Source organism: Rutidosis leptorrhynchoides, chromosome 6, assembly GCF_046630445.1.
Source record: "Rutidosis leptorrhynchoides isolate AG116_Rl617_1_P2 chromosome 6, CSIRO_AGI_Rlap_v1, whole genome shotgun sequence".
NCBI lineage: Eukaryota > Viridiplantae > Streptophyta > Magnoliopsida > Asterales > Asteraceae > Rutidosis > Rutidosis leptorrhynchoides.
In genome coordinates, this window is record NC_092338.1 from 100,131,482 (window position 1) to 100,153,640 (window position 22,159).

General features: G+C 33.3%; 3 protein-coding genes across 3 annotated transcripts; all 3 read right to left on the bottom strand.

Moving 5' to 3' along the window:
* Positions 1 to 7,880: 7,880 nt before the first annotated feature.
* Positions 7,881 to 11,338, bottom strand: LOC139855626 (uncharacterized). The gene is made up of 2 exons (XM_071844869.1): positions 11,034 to 11,338; positions 7,881 to 9,423 (listed from the first exon to the last, which is right to left on the bottom strand). The coding sequence occupies exons 1-2, from the start codon at positions 11,273 to 11,275 to the stop codon at positions 8,112 to 8,114; spliced, it is 1,554 nt and encodes a 517-aa protein (XP_071700970.1). The 5' UTR covers positions 11,276 to 11,338; the 3' UTR covers positions 7,881 to 8,111.
* Positions 11,339 to 11,956: 618 nt separating this feature from the next.
* Positions 11,957 to 12,652, bottom strand: LOC139853910 (secreted RxLR effector protein 161-like). Its single transcript, XM_071843250.1, has one exon. It carries the CDS (start codon positions 12,650 to 12,652, stop codon positions 11,957 to 11,959), a length of 696 nt encoding a protein of 231 aa, XP_071699351.1.
* A 5,680-nt stretch (positions 12,653 to 18,332) lies between these two features.
* On the bottom strand, positions 18,333 to 21,364 carry LOC139855422 (DNA-directed RNA polymerase subunit 10-like protein). The gene is made up of 4 exons (XM_071844647.1): positions 21,233 to 21,364; positions 21,065 to 21,123; positions 19,823 to 19,917; positions 18,333 to 18,856 (listed from the first exon to the last, which is right to left on the bottom strand). The coding sequence occupies exons 1-4, from the start codon at positions 21,266 to 21,268 to the stop codon at positions 18,831 to 18,833; spliced, it is 216 nt and encodes a 71-aa protein (XP_071700748.1). The 5' UTR covers positions 21,269 to 21,364; the 3' UTR covers positions 18,333 to 18,830.
* Between the last annotated feature and the right edge of the window lie 795 nt (positions 21,365 to 22,159).

Genomic DNA, 22,159 nt, shown 5'->3' on the forward strand with positions numbered 1-22,159 from the left:
CACGCAAGAAGGAAAGTAAAGCAAGTAAGTGATCTGGATATCAACCTTGAGGTATAACGTTTGATTAGTTAATGTCTAACTTGACATAAAGTATGTTTATTAATATAGCAACTATATTGACAGTGACGGTTTTTGAGAAAAGTTCATATTTCTCAAAAGTTTCTATTTTTGGAAACCTACTATTTATGAAAAACTTCCACTTATAGTAAGCTTCTAGTTTAAGAATGTTCGGGTTATAATTCTTAACAAAGATGTTGTACAATCTCGCCCAAACTTCGTCGCTAACATGCAAGTCACTCGAATGATCTATTGTTACCGAGCGGCCCAGGATCTCTTGACCAGAATCTAAGTCTTGGCATTCGAGATCCACAAGCGTCCCATAATGGTAACAAGGATCACCCTAGGCCACAAGTAGCAGGTGATGTTTGTAGTTTTTGTACGCTATCTTTAATTATAACCTTCACGTTAGGTGCGTATATACATATATATTCATTAATTCGATTTTAATTATAACTCCTATATATTAATTCATAAAAATACTTTTATAATTTTTAGTAACATATATTACTAATTATAACATGTTATTTATTTTAATTTTAATTGTATATAATTTATAACATTATTTACATGTTTCGGTAAAAAAATAATAAATCGAAGTAAATAGTAAAAAGTAAAAAGTAAAAAGTAAGAAAAGAATAATTACTAGTAGTAATTCTTCAAAGAGAGAATGAGAGAAATTTTGGTGTGAGTTTGAATGAGAAATAAGGGGTATTTATACTTGAAAAAATTAGGTAAAAAGAATAAAATAATTAAAAGAAAAAGAAATATTTTAATTTTTAATGGGATTTTAAAATTCAAAAGTATTAAATGTTAGGTCATGGGATAATGCACAAAATAAAATAATAAAAGTAGTTTTCCATTATAATTTTTAATTAAAAAGTAATTTATTTATTTATTTATTTATTTTATTAAAAAAATCATTTATTTTAAGGATTTTTTTATATATATATATATTTTTTAAAATAAACAAATTGATTTACTACTTTTCCAAGAATATTTGTCAATATTTTTTTTTATTCATAATAACAATACTGATAATAAAGATATTAATTATTGATATCTTGTTTAAAAAGGATATTAATAATAATAATATTAATATATCAAATTAATGCGTAATTATTTACAAATAATTATTCGTGAATCGTCGGAATTAGTCGAGGTTAAATGAAATCATATAAAGATTTTTGTTTAAATTTTGCCGAAAATTTACGGGTTGTCACAGTATACCCCTGTTAATAGAAATTTCGTCTCGAAATTTAGTTGTTGCCATCAGTCGGCGTTGTTTGTAAACAGGTGAGGATATTTTCGTTTTATTTGGTCTTCATGTTCCCAGGTATGCTCGGGGCCTTTCGTGAATTCCAACTAATAGGATATTGTTTTGTTTCTAGCGTTTAAATCTTACGATCCATAAATTCTACGAAGTGCATTTTATTATTAATGCGGAGGTTATCTAAAGGATTTAACAAGAGTGTCATTGATTTGGTTTTCCTCAGAAAGAGATGATGACGTTATACAAGCATTTCAACATACATGAAATGTGTGATGAATAATAGTGAGCTTATTTAAACCTTGAGCGTTTATTCCACAATATTAGGGTAGATAAAACAGAGAAGAGTTCATGAAAATCATAGTCATGAAATTTGATAGAGATCGTCGTTCTTTACAACAAGAATGATGAATATGAGTTGAAAATTAGAGTTTTATCGACATTTAATAATATGGATAAAGTAATTCGATTATAGAAAGAGTATAAACGAAGCTATCGTAAAAGATTGAAATGAGGAAATTAAATGTTCGTCTTAACTTTTGACATAGCTAAAGTTGATTTCCGGAATTCAAGGGTATTAAAGAAATCTTCATACTCTTTATAAGATTTGATTCTCCGGTAATTAAGGAAATTAGGATTTTCTTTAATTAAATGCGGTGAATTGCCTCAATTGTTGTGTCTGAAATTTCGCTATAAATTAGCTTCTTCCGTTTCATTATCTTCACCACTTCTCTTTCTTCCTCAATCCATACTTCCAAAAGATTTGTTAATATGCTCAATCCAGTTCTTGTTCTTGACCTTATATTGGTTATCGCCACAATCTTCCTTCTTTTCCAACTCCCACCAGAGGAGTCTGTTTACTTCTATTATGCTCTAGGATTTATTGTATTTTTAGTTCTCCCGTGTCTTTATATTGCTATACGCATTGATATACACGGTTTGTAATTTCAGTGTTGTTATCGGGCTTTATATTTTCCCTTATATGTCGGAGCTCTTTGCCTTTTTATTCTCCTCTCGACTCTAAGTAAAGCGAGTAATGGTCCAGAATTTGTAGGTATAAAGTTTCGAATGTTCATAATATACAAAGCAAAAGGAAAGGTAATAGCACGATTTGATTTGTCAAATTACCAGAATATCCGGAAAGATGGAACTATCAAGAAAATATGTTCTTGATATGTTTAGAGATTTAAGTAGAATGTAAGAGTCGTGTAACATGGCAAATGATGATTATAAAGTCTATGAATCATCATCTTCCATTAAAAATTTAGCATGACTTACTGTAATATAATCACGTTGGCCTGACGTCATTATATTATACTAACTCATGCTTCAATTCCCAACACTTCTTCAAAACATTTATAATTTAAACTTAAATTTTACAGAATTTAGAAACTTAAACAGTTTTCTTTATGATGTGATAAAGATATCGCAAAGAGATAATTAATTGCGGACAAGAATCGTTATGAAGATATCTTTAGAAATATGAAGGATATTTATAACGAAGAATACGATGATATCTTATAATTTTTTAGATCCAATGACGAGGAAAATTCTTCTGTTTCCTCTACATTTAATGTTACCATATCTGAATCATTGGTTATCAATCCGAGATGGTTTCAAGAAATTTTATTTTTAGATGATTAAACGCTGATTGTAATCGTCAACAGATCTAATGGTTAACGAATAGGCATTATTGATTTTAAAAGTAATGAATGATAATTTCGGTGGTTTGATATGATAATTCATCATAGAATATGAATGAATACAATTCATGAGAATCAGAATTGAAAAATGTACAATGTAATATATTAATGTGAGATATAAATATTTCTAGGGTATTACCTACCCGTTAAAATATTTTCACAATTAACAGTTTGTACAAAAGAGTTTTAATTACAGTCTTTATGAAAATATACATACATATATATTTTCCTTCAGATGTAATCATGGATTTAATGAGTTAGTATAATATTAAACTCATTTGATTTACGGTTGAAACGAGAATGAATAATCTCCAAAACCTTAGAGATTTCATAATTGTCGCTAAATATTTCGTTAATGAAGTTATGAATCAATACATTCATCGTTACACTTGATTTATTATGAAATGGAGTTTATTGTGTTGAAGCAGTGATTAACAATTATTAAGTCATTAACAAAGGATGTACATCATAGCATATTAGTGATATGAATTAACCAAGTAGTACATACTAGTTAAGATTCACACGTAATAGCTTAGTACGAAAAGATTTATTATTGTTCCAATTCATATATATATATATATATATAATGTATACATATATAATTCTTCAGAAAGAATGAGTCAATACATCTTAACTCATTATTACTAATATTCCTTAGTATCTAAGGGGCGTATGATGTTGATGTTTGTGATGTTTGGGGTACTGAGTGTGATGTGGGATGCGGATGTTGTTGTTGGTGAAGCTGATGCTGTTGGTGGTGATGCTGATGGTGCTTACAATTCTTGTGGTGTTGATAATGTTGGTGGTACCGATGGTACTAGTGGTGTTGCTGGTGTTGCTTGTGGTACTTGGGTAGTAGGTGTGAGCCTAGCTTCCAAATTGTGTACTGTTTTCTCCAGGGTTTCTACTTTACGCTCGAGTCTATGGATTTGTTCTACCCATTCCTCCGTAAGGTTTGTCAATTCTTGATATTTAGTTCGAAGTCTTCTAACTTCTTCTAGTAATCCTATCTGATTAGAATTTGGGAGTAGAGGACGAATACTGTCTTTGACTACGGTGAGACGACCTTCGAGGTGGAAAATCCTTGCGAAAAGAGTGTAAACGGTATTACGAACAGGTTCGCCGGTAAGCGGATCGAGTACTCCGACATTTGGTGGTAAGTTTGGCTCATGATAAGGAGTACCTTCTTCGTTTCTCCATAGGGTGAGTATTTCACGAACCCATCCCCATCTTCTGAAGAAATCACGGTAGTTGATCGGTTGTTGGGTCCCCGTCATGCTGTCTTCGGAACTAGAGGAATTTGAAGAATCGGGTGAGAAATCCATATTATGTGTTTGGAATAGGGTTTGATATGAAATGAATACTGAATGATATATTTGTCTCCTTGAATACGTATATATAGCAAAAAGATTTTCGTAATTTACGGAGGAAATTTAGGAAAAGTGTTAGACAAAGTTTATTGGGATAGATATGATAAGATATGATTTGTCTATACTCCAATAATGGCAGTATGACGTGTCGAGATTATAAAATGATAAGCATGTAATCTAATAATCTTTCGATTAAAGACTTTTAATTCGTATACTGTGATAACCAAATGACATTTTCCGGTTCGCAAACCGATGCATAAAGGTATAAGGCATATAGGTACGTGATATAACAGGGAGTTATATACGTTTGAGTATGAATAGTAACAATTATAGTAGTTTCAAAAATCATGGATAATATTTCATGTAATACATATGTAATACACAAAACCATGATAGATGACATAGGAATGTCAAGAATTTCAGAAATCATGGTGTCGCATTTAAATGAGGTGGCGTAATTGGATAATACTTAGGAAAGTGAGCAGAATTCTTAGGTTGGCTCGGCATTCTAAGATAAGTAAAGTTTCTAAAGCATAGTGTAGCATTTAACAGTTAAAGGCAACTAGTAAAGGCACTACGGTCAAGGAAAGTTGTAGTCCTACATTGCTAAGGTACCTAATTGTATAACGCACACATAAAATGCAATCCTGGTTCTCTACAACAACCTGGCTCTGATACCAATCTGTCACACCCTCAAATAGGGTCTGGGGTATTTGTGTCTAATTATATCAAATCACGGTTGTATAAACGAGAACGACTCTACATGTGACGTTTTGTTGAGTTTTGCAGCGGAAGATAAATATGTCTTTAATTGATATGATATGTAATGAAGACTCCAAGCATAGCAAGCAATCATCATCAAAGCAGTAGATATACAGCGGAAGCAATATTTAAGTACCTGAGAATAAACATGCTTAAAAAGTCAACACGAGGTTGAGTGAGTTCATAGGTTTGTCATAAATAATGATTTCAGTAATAGTATTAGACCACAAGATTTAATAAAGTAGATCTCTCAGATCCAAAAGTTGATCTCCCGCAGGATCAAAAAGTTATGCCAGTGCGTGATATTTAGACTAAACGTTGTTTGCCCCGTGACAAGTTGTTCTGTCCTTGTCGTTTAATTTCATTATCAAGTAATACAAAGACTTAGTCAAATGTATCGGGGACGTTACTCCCGATAGGCCTATCCCCAATAATTAAGAATGCCGCAGCAATTAAAAATATCACTGTAGGGACTTAGTCGGACATAGTTGGGTATAGCATAGTTTAATAGTTGGTACTGATATTTAGACTAGACTTTCAAGTTTGCCCCGTAACAAGTTATCGTTTATACTTGTCGGTTGGGGACTTGCTGGTCATAGCCCAACATATCACAGTTTAATAGTTGGTACTTGTATTTAGACTAGACTTTCAAGTTTGCCCCGTAACAAGTTATCGTTTATACTTGTCGGTTGGGGACTTGCTGGTCATAGCCCAACATATCACAGTTTAATAGTTGATACGTGTAAAACAGTTATAAAAGTTGCGCATGTATTCTCAGCCCAAAAATATAAAGAGTAAAAGGGATCATATGAAACTCACATTAAATAGCAGTTGAAGTATTCCACGCAAGAAGGAAAGTAAAGCAAGTAAGTGATCTGGATATCAACCTTGAGGTATAACGTTTGATTAGTTAATGTCTAACTTGACATAAAGTATGTTTATTAATATAGCAACTATATTGACAGTGACGGTTTTTGAGAAAAGTTCATATTTCTCAAAAGTTTCTATTTTTGGAAACCTACTATTTATGAAAAACTTCCACTTATAGTAAGCTTCTAGTTTAAGAATGTTCGGGTTATAATTCTTAACAAAGATGTTGTACAATCTCGCCCAAACTTCGTCGCTAACATGCAAGTCACTCGAATGATCTATTGTTACCGAGCGGCCCAGGATCTCTTGACCAGAATCTAAGTCTTGGCATTCGAGATCCACAAGCGTCCCATAATGGTAACAAGGATCACCCTAGGCCACAAGTAGCAGGTGATGTTTGTAGTTTTTGTACGCTATCTTTAATTATAACCTTCACGTTAGGTGCGTATATACATATATATTCATTAATTCGATTTTAATTATAACTCCTATATATTAATTCATAAAAATACTTTTATAATTTTTAGTAACATATATTACTAATTATAACATGTTATTTATTTTAATTTTAATTGTATATAATTTATAACATTATTTACATGTTTCGGTAAAAAAATAATAAATCGAAGTAAATAGTAAAAAGTAAAAAGTAAAAAGTAAGAAAAGAATAATTACTAGTAGTAATTCTTCAAAGAGAGAATGAGAGAAATTTTGGTGTGAGTTTGAATGAGAAATAAGGGGTATTTATACTTGAAAAAATTAGGTAAAAAGAATAAAATAATTAAAAGAAAAAGAAATATTTTAATTTTTAATGGGATTTTAAAATTCAAAAGTATTAAATGTTAGGTCATGGGATAATGCACAAAATAAAATAATAAAAGTAGTTTTCCATTATAATTTTTAATTAAAAAGTAATTTATTTATTTATTTATTTATTTTATTAAAAAAAATCATTTATTTTAAGGATTTTATATATATATATATATATTTTTTAAAATAAACAAATTGATTTACTACTTTTCCAAGAATATTTGTCAATATTTTTTTTTTATTCATAATAACAATACTGATAATAAAGATATTAATTATTGATATCTTGTTTAAAAAGGATATTAATAATAATAATATTAATATATCAAATTAATGCGTAATTATTTACAAATAATTGTTCGTGAATCGTCGGAATTAGTCGAGGTTAAATGAAATCATATAAAGATTTTTGTTTAAATTTTGCCGGAAATTTACGGGTTGTCACATCTTTATCCTGTCTTTCGCACTTCTTTCTTTTGGTCCGTCTTTGGGAATCTTTGGGTAAAACTTCTTGGTGAAGACGGTCTAGCATGAAGAATAGTAGGACTGGTATGGGTATATATATTTTTTATTTTGATTTTATAATAACTTTTTACCGGCGAATGTGAAGCCGAAAAGTTCAATTCTTCAACCTTCCATCATTAGTGTTAAATATTTCTGAAAAAGTGTTAGACGTAGCGTTAACTGTCAATTCAATTTTCAGTTCTTTGGTCATCAAATGTTTGAGTGGTCAATTAAGTTTAAAGTGGTGTCTACTTCTGATTGAAATATGAGCATTTTATTTTAATATATCTGCTAATAACTGTAAAAAGGGCTTGATTCCATCTCCTTAATATGTCACAGAAATGAAAAATGTAACTGCAGATGTTGTAAGCATAGAACTGAAAAGCTATACAAAGCGGAAACATGCACATTGTTAATCAATGATGAAACAAAGTACTGGGAATATAATTACAATATCATAGTTCTAGTAATAAAAAATAACATTAAATAAATAAAGGAATGTTATCAACTTAAACCAGTGTCAGTATTACAACATACAAGGGACGAACATATCATTCTAGCTTCCAAATTGGTCGCCAAAAATTTACAATTGATTTGATAAGGTAGAAGTACAACATATACCTCATATGGGTTCTTTATAAAGTTTTAATCCCAAAAGTATAACTTATTAAATATTTAAATCTTAGACCCAAACTGCACATATATAAAATTCATCCAAAAAAGGATGAGATAAAACATATACAACTTTATTACCTCAAAACAGCATTAGAACGCCCATTTAGGCGACGAATGAACTGCAGCTGGTCGACGAGCCCTAATAGGCCGCTGCTGTTCCAAATTGTTTCGTTTCTTCATGATAGACGACACAGTAGGATTATAATATTCATTACTTCTTTGAGACGTTGCACCTTGTGAATAAACCTTTCTATTATGCATGTAGCTTCTTTGCTTTTCAAGAGACCGTCCACGAGCCACTGTATTAGCCTGGACCGGACCCCACCGGTTGTAGTTTACACAGCTCTGGCTCCGACCCACCTGCTGCTGACTGAACTGACCGAACCGTCTTTCTTTAGGGCTCGGGTAGTTACGGCTCTCGGCTGTTTCTGCTGAGTACATTGTAGTCTCTCCTTCACTTATATAATCATTTTGTCCCTCGTTTGGGGACGAACATGACTGCACCTCACTATCGGCCCCGTTTACCGAACCTACTGAAACGATCTCATTTTCAAATACAGGTTTTGATTGTTTTTTTATGGGTGTCGTTGGCCCGATAGGTTTATATATCTTTGGAGGGAAGTTGATGTCTAAAAGCTGAATTGGGGGATTTTGACTTTTCTTGACTAACACGGACGTCAGTTTTGGTGACTCGTATATTTCGGGTGTTGGGATTCCCTGTACATGAGTGGGCTGGTCAGAAGATGTTGTTTCATCTTGGATGGAACCGGGGCCCGTTTGGTCTTTGACTTTTGAGGTCAAATTAGCTGAAGATGGAGTTGGTGGCTCGCTCTCAGGTTCGGTTGTCTTGAAAACTTGTCGCATAGTAAAAGAAGTGCACGATTGTTCGCTCTTTTGACCAGTTGACATTAATCTGATAAGAGGTAGTTTTGGTTTGCTCATTAGATCATCGAGGTTGCCTTCCCAATGTTGGTTTAACCAATCACAAATAACAGGGATCGGGATGCCAAATTGCATATGCAAATCTTTTTTTGACAAGGTTAAAGAAGATGATGATGTCGGGGTGGATTTCGTGTTAGGAGATGTTGATAGTTTCATAGGGTCACAAACCATGAATGAAAGATTACCTTGAGCATCGAACCCAGCTGAACCAGGGCTCCATGTTACACCATCGGTGCACACCTTTATGAGGTTGTCAGTGGCTATAACCACCTTCCCTTCGCCAACCGTTAGCTCGTTATTCTCGGTGTAGCCTAAAAGGTATATAACACTTCCAAGGTTCAGAGTCGGTTTAAAACAAGTTTTCAAGTAGTGAGGCTGCGGAATCGACACATTAGAGTCTCCATCTACCGAGTCAAGGCCCACTATTGTCAGATCAAGAACAGAGCTTGTTATGAAAAACCTGTTATTCGATTCAGTTTGAAAGTGTGAGAAAGTTCTTTTTGCAGTACTTTGAAAGGTAAAACAAATAGAGTAATGCCAATGGCGACTTTAGTTGAGGACCTGTGGGGTCCTGTGACACCACTAGTTTTTCGAAATTTATCACAAAAAACTTATTTTTTTTTGTACAGGACACCATTAAATATAATATCGGGACCCAGTAAATTTTTAAAGATTATAATTTGATAATTTACACTACTGAAATATTTGAAATTAGCTCACTTATGATTTTATAGTATGTGTCATTGAATATATTTTATATAAAAATAAACAAACCCTTATCCACTTCCAATTCTTACGGCCCGACTTTCTTCTACATCACAATTCCTGACGGTTCTATCTTCAATCCTTCATCCTAGTCGATAACCATTCATGATTCAACCTACATCCTTCGAATCCTTCCTCTGGTAAGTATTTCTCCGCTCTCAATTATTAATCTCTAATCTCATCACTCATAACTACCTCACTTATTCTTTTCAAAAAGTAAGGGGAAATTGCAATTTTACAGCTAATATTAATTTTATGCGACTCATATTGATAATAGCTTGTAAAATTTCAATTTAAAATTTCTAGTGTAAAATTTATACTGTATATGAGTTAAAATACTATTGTAAAATTGTTGCTACTGTATAAGTTATGTGCTAAAATACTATTGTAAAATTGTTGCTAGTGTATAGGCTATTGCTACTTTAAAATTGCTTCTGTAAGATAAAATTGCTACTATATAGGTCAAGGGGTAAACCACTATCGTAAAATTGCTTGTGACTATTGACTAATGTTACTTGAAATCAATTTTACAGCTAATTTACAATAAACACAATCAAGAAAATGTTAAAATACTTCAAAAAGTCAAGGAAACCTAAAATTTCCGCTAGTGCTTTGGTAAACACCGTTGAAGAGTAGTCACAGGTTCAGAAAAGATTACTTGAAGAGGATGAACATCAAGCCCCTTTCAGAAAGTACACAAAAATTGATTTGAACTTCTGGCTGATCCGGGAGAGCGTCCGAGCATAGAACACTACCACCCAAGTCAGCGAGATGAAACTATGTGTTTTGGGAGCGACCCGACCCGATTTGACCCGACACATTCAATATTTTGTGCAAGAATGATATCGAAATTTTTTTTGGGACCCCATTGAGTTTCGATCCTAAAATCGCCACTGAGTAATGCAATAATAATTCCATTATTTGGGCATTCAAAGGTAAATAATCCCATTCAATATTCTCTTTTTGTGCAAACTTGAACATTAAAAAAGGACTTACATTACCCACATTGTGCAGTATACATATATGCTATGAAGCTTACTGTCCTACATACATGCTCTTCTAAAACATTTCAGGTTGAATTTAACTAAAATAATAAATCTATTACTCTATTTAAAAATGAATTTAATTAGGTCAATCACTGAGAAGCCTATTAGATCTACCAATCTACCATCACAATTTTCAAATTCAAGCATAAGTACTCAATACAAACATATAAATATAAATATATAATGATATACATTATACAGCGTATAATTGTAAAAATGTCAATCATCAGATCAAATTGAAATAGATATATATGTATACCTGTGCGGGAAAAGGTTCGCACCGACACCGTTTTGAAGACGGATCTCTGCAGCCTCAGCAGAAGCCACCGACGGAAGTATAGCGTGAGTTGTAAGCAATAGATTCCGGTGAATAAGGAATCCGGTACCGGTAGAATCAATTCGAGCCATGGCGGAGCCTTTGCCGGAATAAATTGAGGCTTTGGTTCTCTCTGACTTAATTCCGCCATTACAAAAACACCATGACTCGCCTAAAACCCCCATTTCAAATAGCTTGAAGCTTCAATTGTGATTAAGATATAGATAGATTCAGCAATTTAGGGGACACGTTTATATATGTATATGTGTGTGAGTGAGTGAAAAAGAGAGTTGAAGATGGGGACGAGAAGCTCATGAAAATATGACAAGGAAATTGAATGATGAACAGGGTTTCAACTTTCAACTACGAGTAGTTAATTTAAGGAATAATAATCAATTACTTTATTTAACGGTTTTTTATTTATGATTATTACTTTCTTATTTTATTCCGATTGGATGGATGGCAATATGGGATATAGTTTTGATTTAAATAAAAAAACTAAGCTCAACATTTAATAGTGTAATTTTTACTCAAACATTTATAATTATATGGCTAGTATGTATAGTAAAAGAATTAATAACTTGCTAGAATCAAAGTTAAGTAAACAAACACGTATGAACAAATTGAAAACTAGACATGTATTGGTTGAATTTTCTTATTATATCACCATGATAATTTGTCTAGTATTTATACTACATTACAAGAGTAAATGACAAACTAGCTTTAATAAAAGAGATATAGACAATCTCTTTATTAAATACAAGATCTATAAGAGATATACACAATCTCTATATTAAATTAAATACAAGATATATAAGAGATTTGCACAATCTCTACAAGATATATCTTGTGACAATAGAATCCATTTAATTAGATTGCACTAATATTTTAACACTCCCCCTTAGTGCAAACTCTCGATCAATAATCCCCAACGTTTCTCGAAATTCCATGAACTTGGTTTTCATTAAAGCTTTAGTAAAGATGTCGGCTACTTGAGCATTTGTCCTTACGTTTGCTAGCTCGATCTCCCCACTAAGAACCTTTTCACGAATAAAATGATATCTCATTTCTATATGCTTAGTACGTGCATGAAACACGGGATTCGAAGCAAGCTTGATTGCACTTTCGTTGTCACATTTCAATTTGACAACATAATCTACTTTTTCAAGTATGTCACCAATCAATCTTCTTAACCAAATACATTCTTGAGCCGCCATTGTTGCAGCTATGTATTCTGCTTCCGTGCTAGACAAAGCAACAACATCTTGCTTCTTGCTACACCATGAAATAACCGCGAAACCCATGTTAAAACAGTAACCCGAAGTTGAATGGCGATCATTTGCGTCTCCCATCCAATCTGCATCCACGAAACCATTTAACAAAACATCTTCACACTTCTTGTACCACAAATCGTGACCCATTGATCCTTTCACATAACGAAGGATCCTTTTTGTTGCATCAAGATGAACATTAGTTGGACATTGCATAAATTGAGAAACAATGCCAACCGAGTAAGAAATTTCCGACCTTGTGATGGTTAGATAGATCAAACTCCCAACCATTTGTCGGAACAACTTCACATCCTTGAGCTCTTTTCCTTAATCTTTCTTCATTTGAGGTTTGGTTCCATTGGAGTAGTCATAGGTTTTGACTCCCCCATGTTGAAACGTTCCAAGAGACTTCTTGCATAACTCCTTTGAGAGATAAAGTACCCGTTTTCTAATTTATCAACTTCCAAGCCAAGAAAACATCCAATCTCCCCCAGATTCTTCATTTCAAAATGAACCGAAAGATCATCACTTAAACGAGAGATTTCTGACTCGTTTCCTCCGGTGATAATCATGTCATCAACATATAATAACACCAAAACATGTAAACCTGGTTCTTTCTTTACAAACAAACTAGAATCCGCATCAGAAATCTTAAAACCACAAAAGACAAGGTATTGTGCAACCTTACCGTACCAAGCTCTCGGAGCTTGTTTCAAGTCATAAAGAGCTTTCTTCAACCGGCACACATATTCTGGAAATTGATTTGAAATGAACCCAATAGGTTGTTCCATGAACACCTCACGATCAAGCTCTCCATATAGAAAAGCATTTTTCACATCAAGTTGCCACAATTTCCACCCTTTGTAAGCTGCTAGTGAGATTATTGTTCTCACCGTTACCATTTTAGCCACGGGGCTAAAAGTTTCCTCATAATCAAGCCCATAACTTTGACAAAAGCCACGAGCCACCAACCGAGCCTTGAACCTATTAATGGTTCCATCCGAGTTCTTCTTCAAACGGTAGACCCATTTGCAAGTAACCGGTTTACATGCTTCCGGTTTCTTGACAAGCTCCCAAGTTTCATTCTTTTCCAATGCATCAGTTTCCTCTTGCATTGCTTTTCTCCAATCCGGAGAATCTTTAGCTTCTTCATAACATGTTGGTTCTTCGGTTAAGCCTCCTGAAAAGAAACAAGTTGTGACTGTGTTCACCTCATAGTCACTTAGATGTCTTGGTTATCTCTTTTCTCTTGTTGACCTTCTAACTTGAGTTGGTACTTCTTCACTAGGTGTCTCTTCTTGAGTTTGAGAAACACCATCATTCTCACTTTCTTCTTGAGTGTCGAAGCTAGGAAACATAAATTTGTAATCTCTATTTTCTTCACCATTTTTGCTTGATTCAGAAAATCGAGAAGACACTTCATCAAATACCACATCTCTTGAAGTGGTAAACTTCTTTGTTTCTAGATCCATACACCTCCAACCTTTCCTGTGAGAATCATAACCAACAAAAATACACCTTCGAGCTTTTGGGTCAAGTTTGGTTCGGTTAGATTTTGGAACATGAACATAACAAATAGAACCAAACACCATAAAATAGCTTACATTAGGCTTTTCACCATAAGCTAGCTCAAAAGATAATTTTTGTGTACCTGGCCAAGATGGTAACCGATTAGACACATGACAAGCACATTGAAGTGCTTCCGCCCATAGCTCCCTAGGCAACCCCTTGTCATGTAATCAAGATAAGCATATTGAAACAAGGTAATCAATCTTTCTTTCTGAAACCCCATTTTGTTGTGGAGTATCCGGACAAGTCATTTGGCGAGAAATACCATTTGTTTTACAATAAGTAAAGAAATCATTTGACATGAATTCTCCACCATTATCACTCCTAAGAGCTTTTACCTTTCTCCCAAATTCTGATTCTGCCGCTTCTTTGAATTCTATGAACTTTGATAAAGCTTCGCTTTTCTCCTTTAGGAATTTCACCCAAGTAAACCGAGAATAGTCATCAATTAACACCATGACATAGCAATGACCGCTATAACTTGGTGTTTTTGTTGGCCCCATCAAGTCCGTATGAATCAAGTCAAGCAAACCCTGTTTTCGATTTGTTGACTTCTTATATGGAAGTCTGTATGACTTTCCATATTGACATCCTTGGCATATTACTTCCTCACGAACATTCTTTAATTAAGGAATTCCATCAACTAGTTTATGTGAGAATATCTTTTGCAACATTTGATATCCCACATGGCCTAGTCTAGCATGCCAAATAGCTCCATTGTCGGTTTGACTTGTTTTCTTCACATAAGCCTCACCTGCGGACAACACAAACAAAGAACCTTTCTTTTCTCCCGTGAAAAGAACATCACCCACAATCTGCTTGACATTCTCAAGGACTTTCACATCCGTTGGACCAAAAAGAATATATTTTTCAGATTCGGTAATTTGAGGTACCAAAACTAGATTCTTGGTCAATTTAGGAACAAGATAAACATCTTCCAAAGTAAAAGTATTATTATTAACATCAATAATAGCATTACCTTCCTTTTTAACCGGATGAGTTGAGTTATCGGCCGTGATTACAACTCGATTTTGATTGTGATCTCTAATGTCATGAAGAAGAGTTCCATCACCGGTCACATGATGAGAGCAACCCGAATCAATAATCCATTGATTCTTCTTAACAACCGTATCAACGGTAAAACATTGCTCCCATTTGACTTCATCATCATCGTTGCTTGAACAAGTCACGTTTGCTTTTGTGACTTTAGAACGACAATATTTCTTGATGTGACCAACCTTCCCGCACTTGTAACATGTGGGAGGTTTCTTCTCATAGTTACTTTTGTAACTAGTTTGCTCTTCTTCTTTTTCTTTGCTAGAAGAACCTTTATTGGAGTTCTTCTCTTTTGAAAATAATACCGCATCATTTTCAAATCCTTTAGCCATTTGCTTGGCCAAAGCTTCTTGATTAGAGAGCAAATTCTCTAATTCTTCAACCGAAGGTTGAGTAGACCACTCCTGTATAGAGGTTATGAATGGAACATACTCTTTCTTCAAACCACGAATTAAATATCTTCGCAACCGAGATTCACTAATTTTCTCGTTTGTATCAATCTCTGAAATTTCAGAACAAAGAGTTTTCACCCGTAAGAAATATTCAGAAACTGACATACCTTCTTGTCTTGAGATTGCTAACTCATTTTCCAAGAATTGCAACTGTGCGGTATTCTTCTTGGTAAAGAGTTTCTCAAGAGTATCCCAAACCTCCTTTGGCGAGTTAAGATCACGAACATGTTCTATGAACTCTTTGCTAATTGATGTCCTCAACGCAAAGAGAACCTTCCCACACTTAATCTTCCATTTTCTTCGTGACTCACCTTGCTCAAGAGTTTCTACGGGAATTATGGCATCGCTTCTGGCCACAAGTTCCCATAGATCTTGACCTTGGAGATAAGCCTCCATACACATCTTCCAATACTTGTAGTTATTGCCTACAAGTCTTTCCATACCATTGAACATACCTCCATTGTTTACGTTTGAGACTTCCATTTTTGATTAGCAAGAAACTAGTTTACACTTTGAGTAATTGCACACAAAGTTTAACTTAGGACTAAACTTATAACCAGGTTTATAACCAAGCTCTTGATACCATAAAAGAATTAATTACTTGCTAGAATGAAAGTTAAGTAAACAAACACGTATGAACAAATTGAAAACTAGACATGTATTGGTTGAATTTTCTTATTATATCACCATGATAAATGATAATTTGTCTAGTATTTATACTACATTACAAGAGTAAATGACAAACTAGCTTTAATAAAAGAGATATGGACAATCTCTTTATTAAATACAAGATCTATAAGAGAGATACACAATCTCTATATTAAATTAAATACAAGATATATAAGAGATTTGCACAATCTCTACAAGATATGCACAATCTCTACAAGATATATCTTGTGACAATAGAGTCCATTTAATTAGATTGCATTAATATTTTAACATATAGTGTGTGACATTTTGATACGCGTTAATAACCATTCACTTTTTACCTTCAAAATTCTCGAATAACAGTAACCGAATCACTAAGTCTAGCATAAGTAAATACTAAACACTATCACTCATTCAATTTTTATATAGAAAGTTCTCGAATAATACTGAATTGAAAAATGAGTTTGACATGTCGTCCTTTCGAGTAGCATGATCTCAAGAAAGCACAAGTAAACATCATCACTTATTCAATTTTTACCTTCAAAGTTCTAGCATAATGTTGAACTGAACATCGAGGTTGCCATGTCGTCCTTCCACTAGCATGATCCTAAGAAAGCCACAATAGTATATTGAATTCGCACCATTAAACCAGTAAGTCAAACTGTGGTAAATTCACTCCATGTACTCTATCTACTCTATAAGAACCAAGGTCGGATATTGGGGCGTGCACTACATACACTTGCACATGGCCCAATATTCAAAAGGTCAAACAATATATATGTTTGAATTATTTATTTATAAATGTTTGAAGATTAAAAATTAAATACTCAAAGTTTAAGGTAGTTTACACATTTTTTACCTGACTTTCATATCTCCGACTCGATTTCAACGTCGACATTCATCAATTCATTTTACTAAACTTGTGAATTACATAGTATGAATTACCGTTTACTTATTAACAAGACGTCACTGACAAGAATATACCTACTTGCATCAAGTTCCTTTAGCATATTCCGTCTGAATATTATAGATGGCGTTCCAATCACTAAAGTCAGTGTTACTTCTTTTTACATGTTTTGTTAGAACGACAGACCATTTTTTTTTTACATATAGGACTTAGTAGAAAACTCCTACTAACCACCGCGCTTCTAGCCTAGTGGTATTCTCAATCCTTGTGTTTTGGGCTAGGGTTGAGGTCATGAGTTCGAGCCTCGTTCAGCTCACCCTCTTAATTAATTTGCCTGGAGCTCCAGATTGACTTGAGAGGGGTTTTCTCTCGGATCCATTCGGGATTCAAACCTGGTACGCCTGACCCTCGGGAGTCGGGATGGTTTAAGGATCGAGTTTCTCCAATGGGATTCCGGTTTCCTCCCGAAATTACGTGTGTACTTTGCAAATATCTGCAAGTGGTTAATTCCCTTCTGGATGATGCTAACAACTTGTCTTAAAAAAAAAAACCTTAAATAAATTTGTATTTACTGTACTAATAATGAATCCGAACCATTTGTCAACTCCTTTTCTGTAATGACAAACAAAATCTGATTTGATGTTAAAATATAGCAGTTGGAAGTCACACTATTCTATTAGAATGCATGTAAATATGGACTTATAGAGGGGACCATTGTAAGTAACAAAATAACTCATTAGAATTAAATAAAAGTTACAACTCATTTTAGTTATTGCAATATCTAACACACAAAAGCACCCCATGTGAGCTTCCTTATTCTGCAATTTTTTTTAAATAAATATTATTGCAACATTATTTCATCTGTTTTCATTAACAAAGACGCTGTAGATCATGAACAAATCCAATTGCAAGAAAAATCACGTTGCTTGTTTACCTTTTGGAGTAAAAGTACAAACCTAAAAAGAAAACAACAAATATAATAGCTTTCAACACACATCTTTAAGTATTTGCTAAGTTATTCTAGACTCGAACAACTTTATCAATTCTCCCTTAAATTCTTGATGTGGACTCAACCACACTCTAAAAAGATTCAAAGTCGAGGGAAACACCGAGTAATACAATTCTAAAGATCAAATTAAATTACTCGGTTAAATTATAAAAATAATTTCACCGAGTCATTTTTATTTGACAAGGTTCCAACAAGCTTTTCTATGAGAGAGGACCATTTCGTTAGCATACCATTGAATCGAAAAATCTACAAAAAAAGGTGTTGATACCACAATTCTAGCAAAAGATGTCACAGTATATAACCGAATAACAATAAAAATAAAAGATGAAATGAAAAATTTGCTTCACATTATTTTTATTATCTCAATAAAAAAACATGTCACATGATAAGGACCCCAGAAAACTCGCATCAATAATTGGAAGGGAAACAACCTTCACAAGTTGTAACTGGCATGCAGCCTAAATAACTTTTGACATCACACATAAGTTGCAGTATAACAAACTCCATATGGTGACGTCTGAGAATCAAGGATAATATGCTATACATATATATGTATGTAGTTATATATTAAAAAAAAACCCGTATCACCACCATGGAGCTTTACGTGAGCACAAGCAAAAGAGAGTATATTCAGATAGCCAATGCATCAACACAGACAAGTTTGCAAGCATTTGATAAAACAAACTTAAAGCTTGAAGATGTTTGTTTCCAACAAAATCTACATTAATTCTAGATAGGAACACAGTTAATCATCCAGTACATTTGTTTAAAGTAATATCACTCACCACTCCATAGGAGAGCTATCTACCAACATTCTCCAACGAGGTATCAATTGGTATCAGATTTCTCCAAAGCTGCAACAAAGTGTCATTTAGTTTTATAATAAGATGAAATTACAAATTTACTGCTTGTTCCACATCAAACATCGAAATAAGTATGATTGACATAAAATAAAAAGATTTTTTTTGTTTACAATAACCTTATTATTATATTGATAAAATACTCACCTTGTAACATAATCTTGTGAGACATTCTCCTCGTTGCAACTTTTTTAAGAAAAATTATTTAGGTCCCCTAAACTACCCCTTGATTTTATATATACCTGGCAATTTAGACCCATACTCTCAAATTTGGATCAAATGGGTCAAGCTTTCGGGTCAATTAGGTCTTGAAAAAAATTAGGCCCGACAATGTAAACCAAAACTTGAAAAAGATCCAATGAGTTTTTCTCCATCCTATTGGGTCTTATACAAAATATAAAATAACGGGTCAAATGGGTATCAAATCCTAAAGCTCAATAAATAGAGATAGGTCTAACGGGTCTTGTGAATGAGTCAAATGGGTCGAGCATAACACGTTTCGTCCGTCAATCATTTATGAAAGCATTAATGTTATATCAATTATTATGTATATTACTATGTTCTCATATATATATATATAAAATATATAATAAATATTAAATATAAATAATTATAACTAAAACAATATAGTAAACGTAAAAAATCAAATGTGAAAGTATATGACCCGTCTAGACCTATTAGACCCATTTGAGCCATTACCCGTTTCGACCTGTTACCCAAACAGACCCAACCTGACCCATTTGGACTCTTTTAAAATTTTTACCCAGTTGACCCATGACCCATTTAAACCCAAAACCATTTTGACCCGTTAACCAAACCGACTCAACCTTACCCGGTTGCCAGGTATAATTTTATACTACACGAGCATAGACATTTAACATAGTCACCAAGCAATCAGATGTAAAGTTAATATAAATAATGGAAAAATTAATTCTATCGTAATAAAAAAGGAGAGATTACTGTTGTAGTTCAGAAGCTTCTCAATGAGATCAACGTGAGTCATCAACATTCTTCTGCAACAATAGCGAACAAGCCCCAAAGCATCAAGAGCATCTCTGCAATAGCATTGAAATTGTAAAACAAATTTTAAACAAGTTTCGGTATACAAGAACACTATAGCATCATCAGACACTGACCCAAACCCTAAAAATAAGCAGATCATGTAAGCATTATGTATATCTATCTGTATCTATTAATCCATATGGTGTGTTTTGGTAACACGGATGGTTGTATACTAAAAATTAGTCACTGATTCAACAAGATGAGGTAATGACATCGAGCAATTTTAGTTCAAGTTTCCTTTATGTACAGTAGCAATCATGTTCTAGTTCAAGTCATGTTTTTGACTTCAGTCCATGTTCAAGACGACATAAGTTCAGGATTATTTCAAGTTTTTCATGCTCCAAGCTTAATTTACAAGGGTTGATTTCACTCAACAATCGTGTCAAGACATTTTGACTAATGTGCATCTTCATTTAAATCTTTATGGTATCAATAAATACTATTTCATTCTTCCCAAAGAAAGAACAGCATGTATATACATAATAGTAATCGTTAACAGATGTTTAGAATGCACATATATACATTTATTTCTTAGTTTCATATTATGATAAATATGTCATCCACTTAACATATATCAATCAATAAGGCATTTTTCTATTATGAGGTTTGGCTAAATTTTCTTCTTTTCTAAAACTTCTAGTATGATAAATTCACATTAAGTAAAAAAAACACTCATTGTGACCCCCAATCATATTACTTATATATAAACATCATAATGCTTCAGCAACTTCACCCATTGTGGAACAACTATAAAATCGATGCACGTTCAAGGTGTAATTGACTCTAATAACCATTGAACTGTAAAAAAAATGTATTTTTTTAACTACGTGTAAAGTTCAATCTTCTAAGGTCCCAAAAGTAACTTCAAATCTGTAAATTTCCAAAAAGTAACCATACAAAATGTTTAATTTGTAGAAATAAATCGGCTTGTGACCACAAAAATTTAGTTTTTTTAACTTATAATAATAATAATAATAATATAAAACGTGAATACAGAGACATTAAGCATTAAGTATCCATTCACAAGGCGGCATAAACACGCAGAGTTTTCAGTATTCCAGTCTCTAAACCCTAATTTCTTCTGTTTAAATAGAACATTTATTTATGAACAGAAGAATGATTAACATTAAATTAACTAACCCTTCGGTGTAATCAGATTGAAGAAGATCGAGATACGTGTCCCATTTGTTTCCAATAACCTAAAGGTACAGGTTTGTGAAGAAAAACAAAATTAGGGTTGGTGAAAGAGAAAAATTAAACTGCCGACGAAGAAGAAGAAATATAAGGTGGCTGAATTAGGGTTTGTACCTTGCCGCAGGTGAAGCAGCGGACTGGAATGATCATCTTTGCCCTAGTTTGTTCGCACAAATTCAAGCTGCGACGGTGGAGGGTTGAATATGATGTGGTTTCTGTAATCTAGTGTGTAGCTGTTTATATACCCCCGGCTATTATGAGGCGAAGACCCAAAATTGTAAAACCCTTTGTCTAAAAGATTGAAAATTGAATATGTTTTTATTTTTAATGAGTTAGATTAGATATAAGAAAGTTTTTTTTAATTTAGTTTTTTTTTTTAAACATTAAATATAAGTAAAAAATATTAGAAAATCTTAAATATTACAATTGAAATGTGGCATTGTCTCATTACACCACCTTACGTATATTGTACACCACAATTGATCTAAACCATAATCCACAACTATAACAAATGACCAAATAAAATAACAAACATTAAACATATACCATTGCAAACGAAACACGCATTAAACAATCTATAAAAGAACTACTTAAGCAACTATAACGTGAAACACATTGTAACATCCCGCATTTTTCCATTAAATTTATTTTTAACACCGTCTTTTTTTTTTTAAATAATACCTTTCGTTATTTAAAATCGTATTTTCCGTTGACTAACGTTCTTAATATTCCCGTTATTTAATTATAACATCACTCGTTTACTCGAGCGTTTTTAAAATATTCGTTTGGTTAATTCCCGCACCCGCTTTCAAACTTGAGGGACCAAAGTTGCAAAGGGGCCAAACTAGTTGACTACGTCAACTAGTCAAACCCCACTCTCCACCATTCATTCACTCCATCCTCCACCTCCCCATTTTCTCTCTACTTCCATTTTATGAACTCAAACACCCAACTCACAAAATCATCATCTAAATTCGAATCATGAAGCAAACATCAAAACAAATTACATTTTCGTGATCCTCTCTTCATCCTCTACATTTT